The sequence below is a fragment of the Sitodiplosis mosellana genome, unplaced genomic scaffold, assembly GCF_009176505.1.
Source record: "Sitodiplosis mosellana isolate CC-2019 unplaced genomic scaffold, AAFC_SMos_1.0 Smas_scaffold_11, whole genome shotgun sequence".
Classification (NCBI taxonomy): Eukaryota; Metazoa; Arthropoda; class Insecta; order Diptera; family Cecidomyiidae; genus Sitodiplosis; species Sitodiplosis mosellana.
The window spans coordinates 1,370,585-1,395,604 of NW_022595253.1; the positions used below are offsets into that span (position 1 = coordinate 1,370,585).

At 36.3% G+C, this 25,020-nt stretch overlaps 3 protein-coding genes across 3 annotated transcripts in view; 1 reads left to right on the forward strand and 2 right to left on the reverse strand.

The window, feature by feature from the left end:
* LOC129567441 (tribbles homolog 2-like) overlaps positions 1 to 18,591 on the forward strand; it is a 42,229-nt gene extending 23,638 nt beyond the window's left edge. Inside the window, exons 5-6 of the mRNA XM_055444311.1 lie at positions 15,634 to 15,825; positions 16,921 to 18,591. Of these exons, the coding sequence (XP_055300286.1) occupies positions 15,634 to 15,825; positions 16,921 to 17,176 (448 nt within the window). The 3' untranslated portion in view covers positions 17,177 to 18,591. The remainder of the gene's footprint in view (positions 1 to 15,633; positions 15,826 to 16,920) is intronic.
* A 2,643-nt stretch (positions 18,592 to 21,234) lies between these two features.
* Positions 21,235 to 23,159, reverse strand: LOC129567443 (uncharacterized). Its single transcript, XM_055444313.1, has 6 exons — positions 22,932 to 23,159; positions 22,341 to 22,470; positions 22,157 to 22,268; positions 21,984 to 22,060; positions 21,561 to 21,890; positions 21,235 to 21,461 (listed from the first exon to the last, which is right to left on the reverse strand). Exons 2-6 carry the CDS (start codon positions 22,458 to 22,460, stop codon positions 21,369 to 21,371), a joined length of 732 nt encoding a protein of 243 aa, XP_055300288.1. The 5' UTR covers positions 22,461 to 22,470; positions 22,932 to 23,159; the 3' UTR covers positions 21,235 to 21,368.
* A 429-nt stretch (positions 23,160 to 23,588) lies between these two features.
* Positions 23,589 to 24,439, reverse strand: LOC129567444 (calaxin-like). The gene has a single exon (XM_055444314.1). It carries the CDS (start codon positions 24,316 to 24,318, stop codon positions 23,671 to 23,673), a length of 648 nt encoding a protein of 215 aa, XP_055300289.1. The 5' UTR covers positions 24,319 to 24,439; the 3' UTR covers positions 23,589 to 23,670.
* Between the last annotated feature and the right edge of the window lie 581 nt (positions 24,440 to 25,020).

Consider the following 25,020-nt stretch of genomic DNA (forward strand, 5'->3'; position numbering starts at 1 on the left):
CACGACCGCGATCTATGCAATCTTTCTCTTGTTTCTTCTTCTTTGATATTTTTACTGGACACAAGTACATACAATCGATTCACAGTTTTCCCATCGAATATTTTTGTTGAGTGAGATTTTCTCAAATCGTATTGCTTAACCTTGACCACGGCGTTTTTGTTCAAATAACGGTTCTCGATTCACTTATTTTTAGACATTTCTCAATATTTTGATACATTTTTGTTTGATTTTTTCATTCATTTGTTCATTGAGCTATTTCCTCCGTGATTTATTTATAGCCCATTAGCCTATAGGCTGAAACGTTTTCAACGTCTGCATTAAACTCTGAACTTGTAGGTCGAGAGAACTGGTGCCTAAATAAATCTCTGAGCTGCCAAAATTAATGTTCCAAAAAAATCAACACTTCATTTAAAACACCGTGTTTATGATGCGTTGATATGAAATATATTAATGAATGTTCTGTCCTTAACACATTTCACGTAAAACTAAATATGTAAACCATTTTATTTGTCATGGCTTCTTGATATGACAATCAGAAAAAAAAATCTCAACCATTTGGGTTTTCATTCATAGCCAGAGTGTGTAGAGAGCAATGCGACATTGAACTTGAAGGCTAACATTTTGCAATAGTCCTCAGTCAATTGACATCGGAATCTGATTATGTGTGTTTGTGTTTCGAAATAGGTTATTATATCCAATTTTCGACATCGGATTATTACTCATTCGTCTGGCGAACGAGACTTGCTACTTTATATTCAATTTGAGCGTTGTAATTAAGTTAAAGTCCCTTCAAAATTGTATCTGAACGATTCTGTCATTTTCTTGAAATTCCAAATCTAATTATTTCCCAGTTACAGCGCAGCGTTTTCAATCCAATTGATCTATTCAAATCAAATTAAACAATATTCAATTAAAGCTAAGCCAATTCTATTTCATCCGCCACTTGAAAATGCAATGTGCAAATGTTTTGCTCGGAATGGAAGGGAAGAAGTCAAGAAACTTTAACATGATTTTCTCTGTGTGCACTCCGCCGTGGTGGTGGCTCATATCAAGTCGATGTGTCGACACCAAGCGAGTAATTTAATTAAATATATGTCTAATTCGAAGAAGTAAATACATTCTATCTGTATGTTCTTACAACTAATTAAATTTATATGGTGTGCTCACCAAAGAGCAACCATTTTAATTCAATAAGAGAACCGAACCAAACCATTTGCTTGGAAGTTTCGGCTTTCTACGGGAAAATGTCGATTTCGAGTGAAAATGCATCTGTTTGTTGAAATCGAATCCGTTTGGCGAGTGGCAAAACGATGCATGTTTTCGATGCAAATGCATCTCCACCTCTCAGCTCAAGAATATCAAATCACAAATATGAATGTGCAATTGTTTACCTGAAATTAAATCTCTCTGTAAAAGCCATCGCCTACATAGGGACAAAGATTCGCTTCCGACGCATTTCATGATTTTTTTTTTTTGGTCGAATACATTTATAAATTCAAATTGAGAAGAGGAAATCGAAGCAAAATACAATTTTTTTCTGAAATTATGCCTAAACACTGGGCACACAAAGCATTAAAGGTGAATCTCGGGGCATATGTCGACAATGTACAAAGAGCAGAAGATGCATCTGACATTACATCTGCCGATTTCCCGACTCAAATCAGACGATTGCAACCAAATCTAAATCACTAGCACACATATACACAATATCGGTGAGCAGAGAGCGCAAAGATGTTTTTATATTATGCTTTGGAATTATACCAACTGACTAACTCGATACAAACATGAAATGACGACACTCTATACTCCAACATTGTAAATTAACGAGGGCGCACACAGACACGCACATTCGAAAAAAAGGACTCGAAATATTTATACAGTTTAATAACATACAATATACATCCTTCTGCTTCTATCCTTATTCGCTTTTGTACGTTTTTCCTCTGATTTGTAGAGACGAACGCACAAGTATGGATTCGATTTGATTCGATATAGCATTAAGTTGTGAGGATTTTCTCTCTCCCACTCTCTCTCTATCGTTTCTTTAAGCCAGAACATCCGTTGATTTAAACAGCGTTGGAGGAAAAAAAAACTGTACACAAAATATTTTCATTTCATTTTATTAAATTGTGGAATGGTATGAAATATCACCGAATATTGTGTATGTGTGTGGAATATATTCAGTGTTCGATGTGTGTGTGTGTGTTTTTTGTGTTATCTGAGAAAAGAAGAAGAGGCAATCGGAGGAAATCAGGTAAAAAAAACACGCACACAGTTCATGCGATGAACCTTTATGGGTTGTTTGATGTCCTGAAATCCATTTTAATTCACAGATTGCAATACACTATGCAGAGTTATTGTGGGTTGCATCCACAAACTGTTGCTGGCTGCTAATGCTGCTGCTGCTGCTGCTGCTGCTGGTGATGATGATGACGATGATATTGTGGATTTGTCGAACATCACACCGAATGCAGTGCGGGTCTTGCATGTGCATTGTGTCTGCAATGCGTGCACCGAAGAAGTAGAAAAAAAGGAGAACAAGAATGAAAGGAAAAAAAAACATAACGAAAGGCACAAAATGAAAAGTTGAAGAGAAAAAAAAGGAATGAAATGTTGTATAGTGTGTGCAGTTGGTTGCATACAAATAATGACGATCTCGAGAAAAACATCTGCTCGCAGCCGACAAGTAATAACTTCTTTTTTTTCTTCTTCATCGTTGTCTCATACAAAATGAATTTTTTTTTCCTCTGTTTTCAACCAAATAACGACCAAAAAATTCGTTGCTTTTTGCCCAATTTCAAGCGATGTTTGTATCCTTCAATGCAACCGAAAAAATTTCTTCGAAATTATACAATCACAGAGGGTATTTTTGGCAATTCAGATCGAAAAACACGACGATGGAGAGAAAACTGCATTCGTTCATTCACCATCAAAGTGAAATTGCGTGAAACAACTGGAAATGTCTGTCTGCTGGTGTGCGCTTGGTTTTATTTTTTTTGCTTTGTTTCACTTTGTTGTTGTTGGCATTTCGGAATTTCTATGCAAAATGACCGCTCTCACTCACAATACACAATTTAATTTTAATGACATGATACCGAATTGACCGTTCAATGGACACGAAAACTTTCTTTTTGAAGGTTTTTGAACTCAAGTACGCGCGCGCGCGCGCGCTCATTCGAGCGCGGTGTATGTACAAACGCAAAATTTGTGTCATTCAACTTTCGGCCACCGAATGACGAAACTCTAACGCATAAATCATGGAATTCGGCAATTGATTTGAACAACAACACAAATCAATACGGAACTAAATAAATGCGAGGTCGTTGAATTGATACATTAAACCGATTGAGAAGTACAATTTCTTTGAGTTCAATTTTTACGTAAACACAATTCGTGCGCATAACAATTAAATTCTATTAAAATCGGGGGTCGTTTACATCGTTCGTTTGTGATCAAAATCATTTTGATGTGTCACATGAATCGTGTCATTCAGTGCTAAAAAATTTTTCTTTCGTTTCCAAAAATGTGATGAATTCGTCTGGTTGCATTACTTTCTCCAATCGATTTTTCACACTTTCTTTCCATTTCGAATTCCTCGCGTTGAAAAAAAAACGCAAACACATTTTCCCTTTTATGGCACAATTAAGACAAAGTGTGCTGAAAATACTTCGGAAAATTCGAACAAGTGAATTTTATTGTTTTTCATTAAACATGAAAAAGAAATCAGCGCATGCAATCGCTGGAATTCACTGTGTGAACGAAGCAGAAAAAAAATCGGTGTGTTTACAAGTGAAACATGCAATATATCACAGCGGTGGATCTGTTTAGTTGGTACGGGCTTTCTTCTCTTTCAACGATTCGTTTCAATAAAACTAGATGCTCGATGGCGAACGCTTTCGCACAGTCAAAGAGAAAGGCCGCATTTCGTGTCGTCGTCGTTGTCGTCGTTGTCGTTGTCGGTATTTTCTCCTGTAAGCCTTTTTTTCTGAGCTGCTTAAAATGGAGTGAAAGATACTGTTGTAATGTAACATTAGGTCGTCATCATTGCGGTGAAAATTTCACAATAGTTTGGTAGACGTGCAATTTATGTATCATACATCAAACAGTGTGGCCGTTTGTTTTGATCATTTTGTTTGCAAACGTTGATGGCTGATGGATTTCTTCTCTATCGTGATTTCACCACTCACTGTGCCGTTGACGACGACGACAAAGACGACGTGGTTGATGACAAAATGAAGACAATCCAAATAAAGTTCATTTCAGTTCAAATCAACACACAATGAACTTTCATTCACGCGTTCACCGTTCGCTTCCAACGAGCTTCATAAAGTAGCTGACGAGATGAGCTCTCATTATTTCAAAGGCACTCATTAATTTCATTTTCATCGTTGACCATAGTAACGATAGAGAGTAAGTGAAATCCTCCATCCACATTTAGTTAAACCAAAAAAAAAAATATCAGCGGCTCGTTTCATTTGAAAGGGAATTCTCTCCAATTTTCTCAGCTTTCTCGAGAGATAGAGATTTCAAGTCTCGAGTTACAAGCGAAATGTTGTGCCACAAATCGCAGTGCAGATAAAAATTAGTATAATAAACTGTACGGTTTTGCAAGTTGAAAATGTAACATGTGTTCGTTTTTTTTTGAGAGCATTCTACGCGTAGCTGCCAGTGCGAATATATATATATTTTATAATATTTGGCTCGCTGCAACATGAAAATTGCACAATTAATTTATGGGTTTTTCTTTATTTTTATTTCAATTTGCGAAATTTTCACTCGATCTCGGTTCGGTTAGACCAGACATAAGACGTGCCGCTGCCGATTTACGGCATTTAGCTTGTGCTATATTGAGTGTATAATGTGCAAATGCATGTATCTGTTCCTGTGCGCGCGCTCTCTCTCTCGCCAAATTGTGCACAATTCTAAATATACATCAACAAATAAATAAGTTTTCCGTCGAGACAGACGAAAATACGAGATCATTTGAATCGAGCCAACGACCGCTCTATACTCTCTCGTATGATAATTGCTCGGATTTGTCATCATCTCTTGGCCTGCATAAGCAGAGCAACAAACGCATTTCAATGCACATTTCACTCGACGGCAGTTTCAATATTGTGCAAATCATACACACGGATGAACATGACGCATTCTCAATGCTCACACAGACAAATTGCATTATACTTTCTTTCCGTTGTCTCTTCTTCTTCGTAGTACAAAATGCATTTGCAGTTTTGCAAATCGGAGCAATCGTCATCGTAGCCATCATAACATAATTATTTTACAATAAACCAGACATGTTGTAATGAAAGCAGGAAATTTTTTCAAGCGCTTGTTCATCGTGTTGTTTTTTTTTTGGTCATGCGTTTCATGATTAAGAAATGTGAGTGTCTGTTTAAATAAAAGTGGATTTGTGTCTGGAACACGGCTTACCATTCAGTGAATAGGGGCCGATGCATGCAATCGATTTCTCATTGACATATTTATCAATCGATTAAATCGTTGCAACTTCGATGGCTTATCTTGGCTTATCGATGGGCTGAAACCAAGACCAAGTAAACAAGTTGTGTCTGTTTTGAGATTTGCAGAGAGAGAGAGAGAGAGAAGGCATTTCGCTTCCGTCTTTCTCCTTATCTAATCATTCTATTAAATTATTGGATTACCCAATAGGTTTCTAGTGTGTATTTGCTATTCTTCGCTCGCTCTCTCTCACTGCGCGCGTGAACCAAGCAGAGACAGAGCGTGGTGATGTGGTGTGGCCAGTAGTTTAGCTGGCATGTAATCATACCATAATCAACTAATTAATTCGCATTGAATGGAAAAAGTTACAGTCAACAACATCAACATCGCGCACAAAAAATCGAAACATTTCCTTGAGTGAAAGAAGAGAAAGAAAAGCGTACGGCATGCAAAAATCCATAGAAATGCTTATGCAATACATACATCATACACCGAAAACGTCAATGAACTGACGTTGTTGGTTTGGTGTACGGTGTGCGCGCTCCACGAGCAGCCTCTATTTGTGTGCGCGAATGTACGAATGGTAACAATCTCAAGCGCCGAAAGAGAAAACCGGGAAGAGAAAACCAAACGATTGAGCAAACGAACAGACATCTCGAAAACGAATCCTCAATTAGTTATGAAAAATCTGTTAAAGATCGCTTCTATCGGCCGCTGAGATTGTACAAAAGAAGAAAAAAAAACCAACCAAATGCATCACCGATCGAAGTCAAAGCAAAGGCAGTTTTGCTGTGTTCACCCGGCGATATTTCTGTGAATGCCAGTGCAGTCGGGTGCAGTGAATTGTATGCTTGATTACTGAATGCTGACTTTTTTCGTTTCTCTTGTTGAAAAGCTACCGCGCTGTCATTTCACCGTTGCTTCAAACAAATGCCAAAACGGATTTCATTTCCTATTTTGCGGTAATCGAACAACGGCGCATTGCAGTGCACAATGCGGAGGCAAAAAGAAATGATTACGAATGCCGAAATAATTTTTTGTTCGATTCGAGTCGTACAAAAAAAAAACACCGAATGAATAAAACACATTTCTACTCAATGAATGCGCTCTGTAAAGAAGAATGCGCTCATTTCTCTTCTTTTTTTGTTTCTTTTTCAACTGTAAATGGCGTGGTGCGCGGTTATATGAGCACCGAATTTGCAATAACTTTCTTCGAAATCTGTGTTATTATTTTTCCGCTCTTGCTCGCATGTCTTAAAATTTCCTTCTTTGGTGTCATTGCACCATACGTTTTGGATTATGTTACATCGTGGTGTGTATGTTTTTATCCATCGTCATTACAAAAACGGTTTTCGATGTTTTATTTTTCATTCGTGAACGGATTTTTTTCCACTGATACGAATAGGCACACTCCTTTGATTCAATCCATTAGTTGAGTTGGTAGTTGCAGATTTCGATTGGTCATCGATTAGGTAAACAGAAGAGTGTGTTTTTTTTTCTTCTGCTCTATCTCTACATTATTCCTTGTTGTGTTGTTCGTTTTTTTTTATCACGCCGAATGTGTGTTACACAGTACCAGACTAAGCGAAATGATATGACATCGACCGATTGGAATACGCTGCTCGTTTTGAAAACTGTAATAAATAACAGTATTTGAGTGTAAATATTGTTTTGTGACTAATTTCGTAACCACAGTATTGAATTTGGTGTGAAATATATGCATTTAATGCATAATTTGCCGTCTGACATTGTCCAAAAGAACCAGGAATTTCCAAATGATATGTACACACCTTCGTGCGACCAAATCTTGTCCACACGGAAAACAACACGATATACTGTGTCGTGAACACTTCATACCGTGTCACATGTGTGTACTTTGTGATCGAGAGACAAGAAAACTTGCTTTCGTACTCACGAATATAAATCGACAGACAACACACAGGACACAGACAGACGATGGAGAGCTAGAGCAAAAAAAAAAAGAAAAGAGAAGTCAATTTAATTACCCGGCGTTGTCAATTTATTTATTTTCTTAAGGTGAATTCGAAAACCATGATCTGTCTGTTCTTTCATCACTCTGCCCACTTGCCGATATGCAGCGTGCACACAATGGAATGCAGTCAATAAAACCAGCAAATAGATCGACTGCAAGAGAGACCGAACGAAAAAGAAAGAATAATTTTTGACGACGACGACGACGACGATGCAGTACGTGCGCATGAACACATAATTTTATTCAATCGGCGCGAATGCAACGCAAAAATAAAACAATGGCAAAAAAAGCACGGAGGAAAAGCAGTACAATTTCCGCATTTCTTTCACTGGGTTAGTGTAAGCATGCATTTGTTGCATTGTGCTCGCTATTTTGCTATGCACATTTGAATTACATTATTACCAAACCGCCAGCTAATTAAAACTCTTCGATTGATTCGACCCAATTTAATTAGCACAACATCTTTGGCTCGTGCGTCCACTGCCGCAAAACTTCAAACGACATTTGCTGCGATCAATTTTTTTTTAAACATACATCATGTAAAATGTTTTTCTTTTCGGTAGCCCGTACCATGGTTACATCGACATGAACTCTCAATTTCACTCTGCGTTCTCCAAAGCGTTGCTGTTTTTTTTTTTTGGCAGAAAACATGATCACTTTCAGAGCAGCTGCTGTTTAACTGCGAAACATCTTGCTTCTTTGTAAATTTGAATAGTTTTGGATGACTACTCTTTTCTCTCTCTCTCTTCGCTCGCCGAAAATGTGAAGCAAAACCGAAATTTAAGCGAGTAAAGTCATTCACCTTCATCGTCATTTCTTTTTCGAATTTCGCCGTGTGCCTAATAGCAAACTGTGCGCTCGTCCGGTGTATAATGATCAAATGTTTCTTTTTGTTTACATTCATGAACTCACACATACACACGCACACATCTCTTGTGCTCTTTGTCTTCGAAACGATGACGTCGTTTTGTGGCTATCACTGGTTATTTATTTGAGCTCTCTGTTTTGGTTTGTCATTTGCCATTTCTTTGTCTTTTGCCAACGTGAAAAAAATAACAATTTTTCCGCTTTTGTGTTTGGTTGAGTCAATATTTGGATCATTTTAAAATTAAGATTTTGCGATATGAAGTCAGTGGTGCATGATAGCAGTAAACAAACAGTTTGTTTCCCCTGTTAACAGTTCACAATCACCGCTCTAATCTCAAAATCAACAACAATTCATTTTACATGCTCAAACACAAACAGAGAAGAAAAAAAAATTAAAAACAAACAAAAGCTATCGACCAATTGATCATGTAAACGAGCTTATATTAAACAATGAATTTTGGTTTTTGCGGTACAATGAATGCAATTGGCAAATGTGCCATGTGAGACACTTTAACATGTACCTCTTTATTGGTAATAAGTAACACCGATTCATTTTTTTTCTCTCCAAGCGGTGCGCACAGGCACTCGCTATATATTACTCAAATTGAATGTAATTTGTTGTTTTTATTTTACTTTGAAAAAAAAAAACGGTTCATGAAATCTCGGTTCAGTTTGAAGCAACAACAACAGAGAGAATGAAATCAGTGACCACAGTTCGAACGGATCAAGAAAATCAATTCAGCCACTGAAATTCGAAAAGCCATAATTCACGTTGAACAAATGCTACATATATATTTAATGTCTGGCGGCCACAGCCAAGATTGTTCTTACAGTTTATAGTGTGTTGTGCCGTGTGTCGCATACACTACACCACACATTTTTGCGTTGCAGATTTGGTTTTTTTTCTTCATTCTTGCCAACTAAAGGCCACAAAAGGGAATTAATTTTGATTTTGGCGATTTTTTCTCGTTTACGTTCGAGTCTCTCTTTTTTTTCTTCATCGTCGTCTCTCTCGCAAGCGCTGAGATTTGATTGCATGAATTTGCTCGGGCGTTGGTCTGCTCACTTTTGTGTGGTAATTTATTCTTTGTGTACATGTTATTCTCTAGTGTGTGTCGACATATCGTCATGTTTCCGTACATTGTGTGTGTGTTGCTCTATTGGCTACATGCCACTATGAACGAGCGAACCTAGCATTTATAAACTCAAACACCGTTTAAATTATGATACTATTTTTTCCGACTTTTGGTTGATGGGTTTTTTTCCCTAGTTCAACTCTAGTATTTCGATCATTACATTTAGATTATTATATTCTAATGAATTGCTTTGCATTGAGAGAAAACCCATTGAATGCCGCTTCGATTCATGCAAAAATGAATAAATATTATTTTATTGAAACGATTTTATTTGTGCGATTTGTAACCAAATGGATGAGAAGGCACACACGACCGAAAAAAATCGAACCAAAATGATATTTAAATAAAAATATGTGATGTGGAGCAATATGATTTCGCGATATTTTTAACATTAAAATTAAAAATCGAAAGAAAAAAAAAAACGAAACCGACTTGCCGATGTCGAATCGGCAATCGTGCAATATGCAGTCGGATTTCTCAGTCGAAATCGAGATTACATTTCTTAATTCACATTTTGTAAATTGAAGAGAGGTGAACCAGTGCTGCACAACGGAGAAGAGAAGAGAAAAAAAGGCACACAACAACGTCAGAATAAAAACGGGTGGCCGCGCGAGAGCGGTTTATTGCCAAATGTACATGTGCTCGATTGGCTACATGGCAGCAGCAGCAGCACCGCAACATATTCACGGTTGGCACATAGTAAACGAGTAACGACATTTCAGTTGTGAATATGACTGTTTTTATTTCTCGGCCCGTCTGGCTCTCTTTGGTCGATTTGTTTGACTCTCCGCTCATCATACGTTGATGCAAAGACATCACTAGTTGGAATATTGTTCTAGTGTGTGCGAAATTGAGAATTTATTTACATGCGGATTGTGTCCTCTCCGTCTGTCTGTCTTGTCTTTTCCACGCCGCTTCGGCCTCTGTCTGTTTTTCTGACGTGTCATTTTCAAGCCAAAAAGATTCGTAGCAATGCATATACTATGTTGCAACACCGAAAAAAAAATTATTATACATAATATCAATACATAAATTCGTAGCCTTTTTGTTTGTTGGCATCATTGCTCTTGCATCTTGTGTACAAGATTGAATTGATTGCTGTGCACTTTATGCAACATTCTAGGCCAATGCGCAATCGCATACCGGTTTTATTAACAATTTATAGTGTTAAAATACTGACATAGACGAGAAAAGAAAGAGAGGTAAGAAAAAAAATCAAAACACACACAACCAATTCGGACAAGCATTGAACACACAAAAAACAGTTCATATTTCAGCCAATTTGCGGCATTTGGGTTAATTGACATGTGTAAATCAAACTCAAAACAGACATTTATGCTATACCCGTAATTCGGTTCAATCAAACTGTGAATCAGTTTTATTTCCCATTGAAGATATTGCATGTGAATCATACGTACGTCATATAGCGCCACGATGATACCGCAAACCGTAGGCGCAATAGTCTATTGACTTGGCGACTCTACGAAATCCGCTCTTCAGATAGGAAAGAAGATACGGGCAGAACATTTCGTTTGCCAATTTGTCAATAAAAGTGCCTCTAATCGGTACTTGTATTCAATTGAAGACGAATAAAAAAAATTGCACACACACTTCACATGCGCGCATTGATAACACTTGTGCAATGGTCAAGACCGAGATATTTGTAACTGCCTATTAATTCGGGTTCATATTTAATTCGATCGTCTTTTTTTTTCCTTTTCGAAACACAAATGGCATTTCGCCACCGACAGATATATTTTATATTTTATAAAATTGTGCAAGCAAAAATTATCTTTGTGATGAAAAAGGCACACGATAATTTTACCATTATATTCTTATGACTTATAAAGTGGAGTCGGGTTTGGCATTTCTGTTTCATTATTTCGCACATTTGGTGGCAACTCATGACGACGCTCGGCTCTCTGCTGCGAAACAACTCTATATATACATACACAAAATGTGATCAAGCCGACACAATCTGTACAACGATTTTGGGTGCGAGCTGATTTTGTCGAAAGAAAATGCTGACAGGAAAAAAGAGACACACCAAAAAATTTTACGCAATTTTCACATTCACACACACACACACACACATTCCACAATCACGTGCAGAGCAGCAAACTACACACCGACAACATTTAATGAATACGTGTTGCTCAAAAGAGAAAAAAAAAATCATATTTCGATCGCCATTCTCCAATTTTTTCGACGGTGTGTGTACCAACTACGAAAATGTGCACTTCGCCATGGTTTTAGCAAGTTTTGAGAGCAAGCCAAAAAGGTGCCATAATTGTATGACAACAAAATAGATTTAAATGATCACTCTATTAAAACAACAAAAAAAAATAGTTTGAACGCAACGCTTTTGTTTGCTTTTCATCGTTTAAATTTTACTCGAGCCACACGATCTGTCGCACTTACGTCGAAGCCGTTTGGGCTCGGTAAATTAGTCGATTACCATTAGCATGTGTTTCGTTTAACGGTTCCAATATTGCCTATTAGATCAATTGAATTCACCCAGGCATACATGCGGCTCTCGATATTTCAATATTATCACATAATGTTAATCCATAGATACACGCGCAATTGCACAACGCACGCGCGCACAAATGATCTCTGAAAAGTTTGCATTGCGTTAATTTAGATAGGTAGCGATTTATTTTTTGTCTTCTGTTGTCTCAACGCCGTTCAGCATCGAAACAAAAGCGCCAGCCCAAAGACAAACACCCATAAATGTGTTAGCACCAAGCACACTCTTAGTGGGCATTTCGTGCAGTTGAGCAATAATGCGTGATGCCAATGTCTGAGTTGGAGCGAGAGTATTTTATCAGTCGGCCGTTCAATAATCCGCTGGACTGATTTTGGGCCGAGATTAAGAGTAAGGACTGAGTTTACACCATTTTAAAATGCGTCATTTATCTCGACAAGTCTTGCCAAGAACATTGATTTATCATTTTACTCTTTTACTTTCTCTTCTATCCCACGATGAAAAGTCCGTACTGATTTAGTTTGATGCACAATATTTACATAAGTTCCTTTGATACGTTGCATGTGTACGTTGAGCGTCGTTGTGTAATGCACTCCATTTGTCGTGAGTTGTACTACGAGCATTTCGAACGGATGAGAGAAATGCGCCTAGTTTGTGATAAAAACGCTAGATAACCTCAGGGGTCATTGCAATTTAAACGATTATGACACAAGCAGAGATGTTAAAGTTTATTTCCCGGAACGATAATAACAAATATTATTCATCTTGAATTGTTGACTAGTTTCTTTTTCCATATTCGCTCTTTTGTATTGGGATGCATTTGTTGCCCCATGTGATGGACAATTGAATTGAGTTGAATTTTGAGTTTACTTTCATCTGAAAGCCGCATCAAAAAGTTAAATAAACTTTATATACTTTCGCATCCATTTAGCCCAAATTTGAATAAATGAAGTTCATTAAAACACAGAGAAATTATAATTTTTCCATTAAAAAAGCACAATGGCTCAATCGTGATCAATTTCTCAACATCAAAATATTGAAATCGGTTGTGCGATTTCTTTGCCGCTCTCTTTCTTTCTACCTCACTGTGCTCCGTTCTTTTTATGTCTGTGTGTGCACTGTTCATGCATGTTTTAATGCCCGACACGACGAAGAAAGTGTGAATTTCAAAAGAAGCGTTCAACTGAGTAAGTCGTAAAAAGCGGCAGCGGAAGCATCACCAGCTACTGCCATAGCGTTGACTATGTACGTGTTAACGTGTGCGAGTGGATTGCAAGTAACTGGTCATTATACGCGTTTCGATTTTTCATTCATCAATAATTTGCTTGAACATTAATGTCTCTATGCTTGCATTACCGCTGTAGATTGTGTTGCTATTTTTAGTGCGGTTGGGCTTTCTCTATGTTACTTTACCTATGCGTGAATTTCGTCAATTTCAACGTTTCCAAAAAAAGAAAGAGAAAATTGTTTCAATTCGCTTAGCGCAATGGATTCGAACAACGCGGACAATGAACTCGTTCATTTCTTTTTTATTTGTTTCGTTTACATCTTCACTATGGATGTATTTCTCCAAAAATTTATATAACTCAGTTTTCGCATACTGTTTTGTTTCATGTTCCATTTCAAATACTCTTTTTCCATTACTCAAAATATTTCATTCCTTTGATGTTTTTTTCTTTGCGTACATTTCGATCTGAGATTTTGTTGTCACGCAGCTGTTTGAAGATCGAAACAATTGCCAAACGTTAAAATCTATTATGGGATTAGTGAAATCAACACCCAAATTTACCAAATCGATCATCATCTCGTGACGAAAATCATCAACGTTCGCATAATCTCTTTGGTGAACACATTATGAATTCATTTTTTTTTTCGCAAGTGTAATTATGTGAAATGGACAAACTGAATAATGGCATCTTCAAATAAAAAACTAGGCACATTTTTCTTGTACAAAAAATACCGTGAGCATACCCGATGATGCATCTTTTCATGCATCGATGATGCAAAATTCCTTCGTGTTGTATTTTCTCTACGTCAGTTCCATTTCTTCAATTTCATTTAGTCTTTTTATTTCGTACATACAAAAAAACCACATTCTGTCTGAGGTTTTCATTCAACTGAAATGCGAATGAATGGAAATGTCAATACAATAAAAGCATTGCACCATCTGAGAGAACCGTGATTACACCATGGAACAAAGACACAAATAGTTTGGTTGATCTTCTTGTTGAATCCAGACAAATTGCGCTATAAAATCTCAAAGAGAGCGAGAGATGAAGTAACGTGCAATACATCCATATAGCCTAGACGATATAAAGTGTCATTCATGTTGTCCTTGTGATCGTGAATATTTACAATACAGCTGCTCTTTAAAGACCAACGAAATACCAAAAATGAGATCAACACGGCACAGTGTACTGGGGTATGAATGGGTTTTGGTTCCGCGCAAAAATGCCTCACAAACGCGAACTACATAAATAAAAGCCATATGCTTAAGACAGCAGAGCTAGACGCGGCTGAGCGATTGTTTTCATTTCCAATTATTCGCAACTGCCAAACAAAGTGAGTGCATTTATTCTGCATCGATTGTGATGCATGAGTGATTTTGATGTCCATGGCTTTTATTACAGCCAGTTTGAATGTAGTACTTCTTGGATTCTAATGGCATTCCATTCGATGTGATCTAAAAGTGCATTCATCATTTCAATGTAAAAGTGGATCACGAATTGCTCGCGCAGCGGATCGAATAAACGCTACGCTGCCATCGCTGCCACTGCTGAAGCACACGATGAACTTGATACGATATGGTGGCGTTAAATACCAAATCGATCTTCATGAATGTCACTCAAATTGTTTGAAAAATTGAAAGGAAAATGTGCCAATATTTTTCACACAGTACTGCAACACGCTCTCGACACTTGGCCAAATCAAACGGTTTCATTTATATTTTTCTTCGTGCTGCGTTTTTTCTCTCTTCTCTTCTTTCCTCATTATGAGAGCGATTATTTCGACGCATATGGTAATGGATGTATACAAAAGATTTAATTGTGTGACATAATTGCGAGTTGCAACACGGTTTCGTTCAGTTAAGAAACATTGAATTAATGCTATATGATGTTTTTGCTTTTGTCGCTTCGGCTTGTGTGTGTGTGTGTGTGTGTGTGTGGTGCTGCAACTTGTTAAGGTTATGAACGTTGAAAATATGTGCGTAGTTCAACGCGAATCATATACATATAGATATAAAGGAAGAGAAAATAACGAGTCACCTGAAATCATGACGCACGAATCGGTGCAAGCAACACACTGTTGTTGTTTCGATACTTTTTTCGTACTGTTTCATTTTGATGGGAGCTTATATGCATAAGACATTCAACTTTTCGTAACATGCTGTTGAACATTGTGCAAAGCGTTCATTTGAAAGAAATTTTGATTGATAAATATCGCTGTGGGCCGTATTGGACAGCAAGACAAAAAAAAAATGTAATTTTGAAACATTGAACGGTTTATTCGATAACCACGACAACCAATTATCTTGCCTCCTATACCGATTGTCTCATGTGACAACACTTCTCTACTCTTTGCAAATAACTTTATTTCAATGCATATTTAATTCAATTATTTACGGCATCGATCACAAATTATTAACGAACTTTTTCTTTTCTTTGTTTTATTTTTCTTTCCAATTTTAGAACGCACCTTCGATTGGAATCACTTGAAGATGCAGTTGTATTGGACAATCCAAATGAAGATTTGCTACAAGATAAACGAGGCTGTCCCGCATATGTTTCACCGGAAATTCTCAAAGCAAATACCATGTATTCGGGCAAGGCGGCTGATATGTGGTCACTTGGCGTTATTTTGTATACGATGGTCGTAGGACGGTTAGTATCATTCGTTTTGTTGTTGTTGCTTTTTCATCAACCTTCCGCTTTTATTGATATTTTTGTAAACAAAAAATACCTTTGTCTCAATTCATTATTTCTTATTCGAATGTCATTTCCAAAACTGGTGGCATTTCGGCAAATGATTGCTTAATTATTATTTTTTTTTTGAATTAATAAATTTTCCCTTCCGAATGACTTCCGATCAATGGCAAATCCAATTTCAAACATTTTGACGAAAAAAAAAAAACATTTCCAATTATTCTCTCAATTTATATAAAAGGCAAGGCAAGGCAAGACAAGGCAAGGCAAGGTGCATAAAAAAAGCGTCATCAATACATATCTTTCTGCCGTTTATTTCGATCAAACCAATCCATTGTGTTTATTGGACAGACCGTTTCAGCCTATTCTATGTGTCAAGTTTGTGATTTCAAGCTGGTGATGCGTCAGCTGAACTCAAAATTTCGTCCAACACATTTTTTCAATATAAAATGCCAGTCTCTTCGTTGTTTTTTCTTCTCTTTTCTTGCTATATACACGTCTTCGAATGCGATGCGTGGAACAGAGTATACAAATTAGGGAGAACAGAAATATTATTGCTGATCGCACCTGCCTTATCCTTGAAGGCTTCTTAAATTTGCTTCGCATGTGCCGTCGTTTTCTTCTTCGTTTTTCTCCGTCTACGCACAATGTGTGCCTTTTTTATAGCATACCGAAGCAAGCGTTGCTTTGCGAACCAAATGCAAGTGAGATCAAAATGTTCCATTTTGTTAGTAAATTGTTGTTGCGTTGGTTCAAGTTCTCCAAGACAGTGTGGTGTAAACATATGGTAAAAATTCGTTACGACTTTTGCCAATAGTGTTATTTGATGGACTTGCCAAATGATGCTAATGATACGTTTCGGCAAATGTCTGCTCATTTTCATCTAATTGACAAATTAAATTCATTGCACTCAATATCGTCGTTTAGTTCAAAGTTTTTTTTTTTAATGGTTGAGATAGATAAATCATTCGAGCGGAAAGTTCTTACTCATTTAGAAAAATTAAAATTTTGTCCATAAATACAAAATTTCTTTTTATCCATTTCCAATTTCAGATATCCATTCAATGATTCGGAGCATGCTTCGTTGTTTGCGAAAATATCGCGCGGTCAATTCCTAGTCCCCGATTGTTTGACATCAAAAGCCCGATGTATGATCCGTTCGTTGCTGCGCAAAGAGCCCGAAGAGCGAATTTTATCGGAGGATATATTGTTACATCCGTGGATGAATACCGATGATAATCGTGATTTCAGTAAATCGTCAAGCGATCAACTAGTGCCGGACATCTGTGTTGACAAAGACGATGTCTAGAGAGATTTTTGTTTAGCTCAAGCCCTACTCAAACAACAACAACAACAAAAACAAGCTAGCTTTGATATGTATCGCCGTTTATTGCAGCCAATCAATACCTATGTATACTATATCACCACACTCGCGAAAGAAAAAAAACAAAACGAAAATCCGTTACCATCGAATCCAATTGTCCTTATATCTTGGCTTTTTTCTTTATCCAAACTGATGTATTTATTTGCTTTGTTCCTAATCAGAACGCCTCTTTAACTTTTTTTTGGGTCAAGCTAAAAGTGATTTGAGAACACAAACAAACAGAAAATTGAATTGTGATCTCAAAAAAAAAAAACAAAAAACAAATATCGGAATCTTTATTTAAATTATACGATATTGATATTCTTCGTAATATTTTCCTTTTTTTCGAAATAGCTATCAAAAAATTCCATACGAAATGGAACTTGTATTAAGCTGTTTAGTTTTCAATGAATTGCACATAACATTTATTTGAAGAAGATGAAGAAAAAAAACACAAAATGATTTGTATATTTTTGCAAAATATTTGAAAAATTATCATCAAAGTTAGACTGAACAGGTTTCATATATTGCATATTATGAATTGAATTAGAAACACAGATGGAAGGCAAGAATTGTCACACATTTGCTATTGTATTTAATTGATATTTTGTTCAAACAAAAAGTACAATCGATAGACATACAGTCGCAAATTGTAAGAGCAGACGATTCATTTCGCTGTACGCTGAATATATTGACCAATTTCCTTTTATATATATGGAATTAACTTCAAAGTGTTTTCTATGTTTATACCGATTCAATACACAAAATATATACATGTAAAAAAAATAACACAAATGGTCAAATCACACAGAATTTATTGTCGTATGTGTTGGCTAAATAGGCCACCGCGTGATTATTCGATATTTTGATCAGAAAAAAATAAAGATTATCCTTTAACTGTACTTGAAAATGTTTAATCAAACAGTTTGCACACTGGATTCATATTTTTATGTAAAAAGATTTTATTTTTTTTTCCTAATAGATTATTTTTATTTCTACAATTGATAATAATGCTTTTTATATATATTTTTTTTCGATTTGTCTCCCCCCCTTCGTAAACAAAACACATATGACTTAAGACCACAAAAAATCAAATTGCATACAACAAATTAGAGAAAATTACAAAAACTCTTCAGAAAACCAATTTCTTTTTGCTTAATTTTGACGCTAATACGATTAATGTAGTGGTAATTTATATAAATGGAATTTAAATATTCATTTTTTATTACATGTGTAATTTTTTCTTGTATGTAATGAAAGAGTAAATTATTGTGACAAAATATGACAAAAATCAAAAAGAAAATTACACGACACAAGTCGGACAAAATGAATAAAAAAAAAATACAATATGTTTACAGAAATGGTTTGTTTCGTTTATTTTTGTTTGTTGTTGTTTTTTCAGCATGATTTGAGCGATGATCGAGATCGATATTTATATGTTAACAAAAAGTATCAACGGTCAAACTGGCAAGAAAAAACATGATTTAGCCTGACCGTTGACTCGCATTTCTCTACGGACCAACGGTGTTCTGACACATTCTGAATCATTGATAGGGTATCAAAAGTCAGCACACTAGAACGTTCGGTTTGGTTTGGTTTTGTTGCAACATGCACAGCATACAGTGTGCTCAGGAAATTATTTTCATAGACACCGCCACATCAAACCGAAAATACCACTTCCTTTGTACTGGCCTAAAACGTTATCACGCCTTAGCTCTGTTCTCTCCTTCGTTCTTAAGTGGCACACTGTATGGCAGCATGATGTCATGGAAATTTCAAGAATTATAAGAAAACGAATGGAATGGAATGCAAACGAATGAACATGATCAGAAATTAAAAGGTAAAAGAGAACACAAAAATCGAAAGCTGCATTGCATTACTTCCTCAACGTGAATGTGTTCACACCCATACCTAGGATGACTGATCATGCATAGCGATAATCAAAAGATCACCTTAATAGGCTATGATTAATGCTAACTCAATGGCATTGACTCATTGATTATTTTGCTTGACGCGTAAAATTCAATGTCAAGTTTTGCAGAAGAATTCATTCTGAAATTTTACATTTTCACATGATGAATATTGAAATTACATTTTTTTTTACATATTTTTGGCGATTCCACGAATGTATGACTGTTTATTGGGAATGTATTCACATGCTTCCTCTCATTCCAATGGAAACGTAGTAATGTTTTTGATCCATAAAAGTTGAAGAAAACCTAATTTTTGGAACGATACACTATAGCTGAAATGATCAATCTTAAGTAATCTCGTAAAGCGTCTCGCAATAGACTGATAACAGCCTGAGCGACGAGTTTTCCCAAACTCCCCGTACTATCCATTAATCCAAAAACTAATAAGAAGAGAGTGACTCGGTTTGCAAAAGCGGGCCTTGAATTGATTGAACGCAAAAAGACACTTTAAAAGCAAACTATCTAACGTTTAGTACGCAAATATGAATCCTATTACCAATCAACTTTGATTTTTTGCTGTGAGTCGCAGCCTGCGTCGGATTTAAGTTCCACTTTTCAATAAACTTATTCAATATATTCATATTCTACTTTTGGAAATGGTTCGCTAATGTCATACTCTCATTCTAGACTCTTCTTTACTCTTCTCTTTTTAACTTTTTATTATTTATTGTTTCCTACGGAAAAGAAATCCAAAAGAACCGAGAAACAACAAACATTAATAAAATGTTATTGAGTGTATTCTACTGTGTTGGACAACAATGTAAAAACAAAAACAGCAGTAACACTGTTGTGAATGTATGAAAATAAAAAATAGAACTTGGTTATTCTTCAAATACCAGAGTGTTATTCCATGGCTTATAACTCAAGCTGAGTGAAAGGTTCATGGCGAGAATTACTTTCATAAAATTCGGATTTCCTGATTTGACAAAGTGATAGATCTCACTGTTCACTGTTCAGACAAACAACTTTGCTGAACATCGCAACTCAAAATATTCTATCAATATATAATTTTTTTTCATTGGTCTAGCTCGTCTAGCTCTAGTAAGAATGATTCAAATGGAAAACAATCAATGATACTGTTTTTTTTATCGAACTGATTGTGATTTATCAACAATATGAACATGAAATTTGTTGAGTTCATCTTAAATGTCAATTTGTTTTGTTGTGCAGAACAACGCTTCATTGGATATACAAAACGTCAGAGCGAATAAATCGCAACAGTTTCAAGAAACGATGTTTGTGAAACGATAACGCTGTGGGTGTCAAACATAAATCGACTATTTAGTCGATGGTCATAAAGAAATATTTATGTAAGTCAACGCAGAAACAAACATATTCTGGTGTGTGTCACTTACCATTCCAATGCATGAGTTCATTTGCTGAAAGAACCAACATTCATTCTAAGTGAAAGAAGAGTTTGAGATAAAACGATTGACGAGTTTCTGTCGAAAATAAACATCAATGTTTTTGCCTCGCTAAAGCCAAACAAGAGATTATTCTTGGCAAATCAAAGATGCATGGGAAGCGATCATTTTAACGAAATCTAAACAAATAGATGTTTATAATTCCAATGAAAAAAACATACACAAATGAGATCTTCACTCAACTATTAAGCTGTCAAACTTCATCTCTCTCGCTTTCTCACTTACTATTACAATCCCTTCATTGGTGTAATTGCCGTCATCGACGCAAGCAAATACAATTTCTCAATTGTTTCAGCCGTTCTTTTTGAAACCAGAATTTTTTCGAAAATAATCTATTTTAAATGTGAATTCTTACTCAAAGTTGTGGGAACTGAATCTAACAGTTCAGAATTGGTTTCAATATTTTTTGGCTGACTTCGACTTACTAATTGCAATATTGACTTTGTGCCTGAACACTGTTCAAAATGATCTGTCTGCTTGGAAAAATGAAGGAATTTTACCTTTTGTTTGACTTCTAGTTTCATCAGAACTTTCCGTGGCGTGTGTGTGACAGAGAGAGATAAGAAAAATCATTCTGTGAAAAAGGTCAAGTAGAACATGTTTGGCATGTGGTACAATTTTGTGATACGCATTGCGTTTATTAAACTTTAATTATAATTGTAATATTTTTTCATTCAATTAAATTCTGATTATGTATGTGGTCGATGCCACTTCGGAGTTAGCTCCGAATTCAATTTTGATTTAATCATCCTCGTCGTCATTTTCTTCGTAGTCATCTTCCGAGTTTTCTTCGTAGTTCTCGCCACCAATTGCACCGCGCGGGGTGATGTCGATCTGAGAAAAAGAAGAAGAACAAAAAAAAAATTGTTGAAAAATGTTCAAAAGACTGTTTTGCGAAAGAAAACCATCGATGTGACACATTAAATAACATACCTTTGGACGATCTTCGAGAGCCAATCTTTCGAATTCTGCCACGTCCAGCACTTTCACTTTACTTTCCTTCTTATCGCCAACCACTTTGACTTCGATCTGGAAGAAGTCATGCCGGCGTTTTTCTTCCCAGCACGAATAAACCGATGACGCTTTGAATATGATATTCCCGTTGCTGGATTCGTCGATGACAACCATATACTTTTGGAGCAGACTAGCTCCATCACGCCGCCACATGCACAACTTTTCATCGTTGCGAAATTCCTTTGTCAAATCATTTTTGAACATATTCAGTTCGAATACCCCGTTCTTGTCTGGTTGATTGCGACCAACCTGGAAACAAGCATGAAAAAAATGAGTACAAAAATCTGGTTTGGTCGAGAAAAAAAATCGATGAAACAATTTGAATCAACAAAAAATTCTCACCGTAACTTTGGACTTTTTGTCAGTCTTTTTAACATTTTCTTCATTGACATCGTCATCCGATTCCACTTCGTCGTCAACTGAAAAAAAAAATCCAAATAAAAACCAAAGTTTCAATGTTTTCCAATGTCTGATGAAAAAAAAAGTCAAAAATTATTGCAAACAAACACACATACCTTCGTCATCGGATTCCTCCGATTCGATTTTCTTCGATTTCTTTCCGCCGCGGCCTTTTGGCGTGACTGGTGCTGATTGCTGACGGCGTTTACCTTTGCCCGCTTTGCCCTTCTGATCGAACAAAAAAAATTGGATTTTGGAAATGATATCAAACAACAAGCTAACCAACGATTTTGTACAAACCTTTTCTTCTGGCTTCCAGTCTTCGCCTGAATCTTCTGCGAATGCTTCCGGCTCTTGCTCATCTTCTGAGTGGCTATCAGCAGCCGATAATGCAACAATGGATTTGCGTGCACGTGGCATTTTCAATTTGCTGGCGGTGAAAAAAAAAACATACGAATCAAACAAAAATCGAACTAGTTGAATTTTGGATGTTGTCGTTTCACTAAAAATGTTGGAAATATTTCGAAAAAAAATCGCACAATCTCAACTTGTTACATTCACATTCTGAATTTGATGCACGAAAATTAACAGACCCAATTGAATTCTCGGAAAATGAAGCAGACGCTATCAAATTTCCACGAAAAGGAATTGCAACAACACTTTCAATGGAGAACATCAAATCGGTCAGTGATTCGAATACACTGTGTGTGGCCACTCACTCGAATCTTACTAGTACAAGTCGAGAAAACGACACGCATCACCAAAAACACTTTTTATTCCGAATTTCAAAAAATGGCAAATAATGCGCAGATTTTTTTTTCTAACAAAACCGAAAATTGCACGAAAAATCCGAAGAAAATGATCAAATTTTCAAACAATAATTCTACTTACTTCTTTTCGTATTTCGATGAAACAATCAAGCAAAGATGATTTGCATGCAAAATTACAATGGCTAATGTGTTGCTAGTTGGCTGTGTTTTGTGTTTGAAATACGTCCGTTCGAGTTCAGCCTTAGAATCGAAAAGAACGATAAGTGGTTGTGTATAAACACGCTTGAGTCGATTGAGCACAGTCGGTGGTGTTTCGTGTTCAGTACACACAAACACCAACACAAACAAAAACACAAAACATTTTCTATCGCACAATGAGCGAACTCCAGATCGATTTGTGAATGTCCCTTTTCATTTTACGTTGGCCATATTTTGCGTTCTCGTTTTAACTCTCTCCAAACGACAGCATCTACCGCTCGGTTCAAATTAGCGGAGGTTTCAAAACTGCTGGCTATGGAATGGGACATTTTGAATTTGTGACTGTTTCAAGTCGAACGAATGTATTGTTTGTCCATTCCATTTGTTTATTTGGAGACAAATTCTCCGAAATGATTGTGTATTGTCGTGCTAGCGAAGACAACAACAGATACACGAGTTTTTCGGCGTTTTCTGGTATAAATAACCAATGAACTGATCTTTGCCACTCTCATGACACAAGCAGCGCTCATTCGCATTCATCAAAAGACCCTTTTTACAATTACAAACATTCGAATTTAGTTTGAACTATTATCAATTATTCATTTATTTCGGTCTTCATTCACTGATACGACCCAGGCAAAATAATAGAATGAGCAAAAGTTTTAAATCGGTAGGTCACTGGTAAAAGTTTGCATAAAATCGACGGTGCTCAATAAATCTGGAAGACATCGACCAAAGCATTGCAGTAATTCTCGTTGTTTTTTAACCGATTCCGAAAAATCCTCATAGGATATCTCGCCATCGCCATCCACATCGAGTTTTCGCACCAAAATATCAGCAAATTCCTTTACCATGAGCTCCACATCTTCATCCTTTTCGTAAATAAAACACTTGCGAAGCAATCGAATGATGTCATTACGCTTCAACCTTCCATTACCACCCAAATCATAGACGAAGAAGCAGTATTTCATTTTTTCTTCGAGCGTTCCACGCAGAAATAGTGAGAGCGTTTTGATCCATGTTTCCAGGGTAACAAACGGCGTTAAACCTTTGTCCAAGAATAAAAATGCTCGGTCGATGATGAAATCATCACTGATCTGAAAGGTCGAATGGAAAAAGGCACGGAATTGACTGCGATCCATTTGCTCTCTCTTGACGCCGAATTCCCGCAAAAATTTAAAGTAAATGATTGCAATCGCATCGATTTCGGGTTGTGTGAAGTGTGTCAATTTTGGTAATGTTTTCAAAAAATCTGAATGTTGCCGAAGGAAATTCTCGTCAGCTACCTCAACCGACACAGGAATCGACATTTTTGTTAGCGAGTTTAAAACAACGAATTTACATTGAATAGTGAAAATTGAATGTGATTTGATCTGTTTTGCCTACTATGATTCTTTTGAGAATAAATATTCGAAAACACTTGTCTTTGTCTTAGCACAGAAGAAACCACATTGGATCGCTCTAGTTTTGTTTTGTTTTTCATCGACAGTCATTTGTACAACAAAACTGGCATTCCACTTGATTTGATTTGCATCAACCAAATGTCATACTATTTTTTTCTTATATAGCACTAGAGTATTTAAATGACCACACAGAAAACATGTGCTGTTAAGGTTCTACAGTTCTCAATTTGAATTTGACACACGCACAATATAATTGGTCGTCACATTGAAGCGCAGTTTTCGAACCATACAATTGCCGTACACTGTCCCATGTTATAGTTTGGACTAATAAGATACTTACTACTTATGACTAGTAACTTCTAATAAGTAGTAATAAGATGCAATCATATTACTCTAGTAATATATCTAGTGAGTATAGTTATTAGAATGTTATTGGTCGAACGAGTAATGAGATGCATGGTATCTTATTAGTATAGTTATTAGATGAAATATATTTGAGTAATGAGATGGTGATGTTATTAGTCTGGAACCAAATGTTTCCTATTGATAACAAACTGATAAGGAGTGCGAATTTCGATGTGGCGATAACATCAATGGATTGAGCACACA

What these genes read in the sequence shown, in the direction of transcription:
- LOC129567443 (XM_055444313.1), bottom strand. Translation starts at nt 22,460, where the DNA reads ATGCCACGTGCACGCAAATCCATTGTTGCATTATCGGCTGCTGATAGC. An exon ending in GGAGGAATCCGATGACGAAG is followed by an intron (nt 22,061 to 22,156) that starts GTATGTGTGTTT and finishes TTTTTTTTTCAG; the next exon opens with TTGACGACGAAGTGGAATCG. An exon ending in ACAAAAAGTCCAAAGTTACG is followed by an intron (nt 21,891 to 21,983) that starts GTGAGAATTTTT and finishes GCTTGTTTCCAG; the next exon opens with GTTGGTCGCAATCAACCAGA.
- LOC129567444 (XM_055444314.1), bottom strand. Translation starts at nt 24,318, where the DNA reads ATGTCGATTCCTGTGTCGGTTGAGGTAGCTGACGAGAATTTCCTTCGG.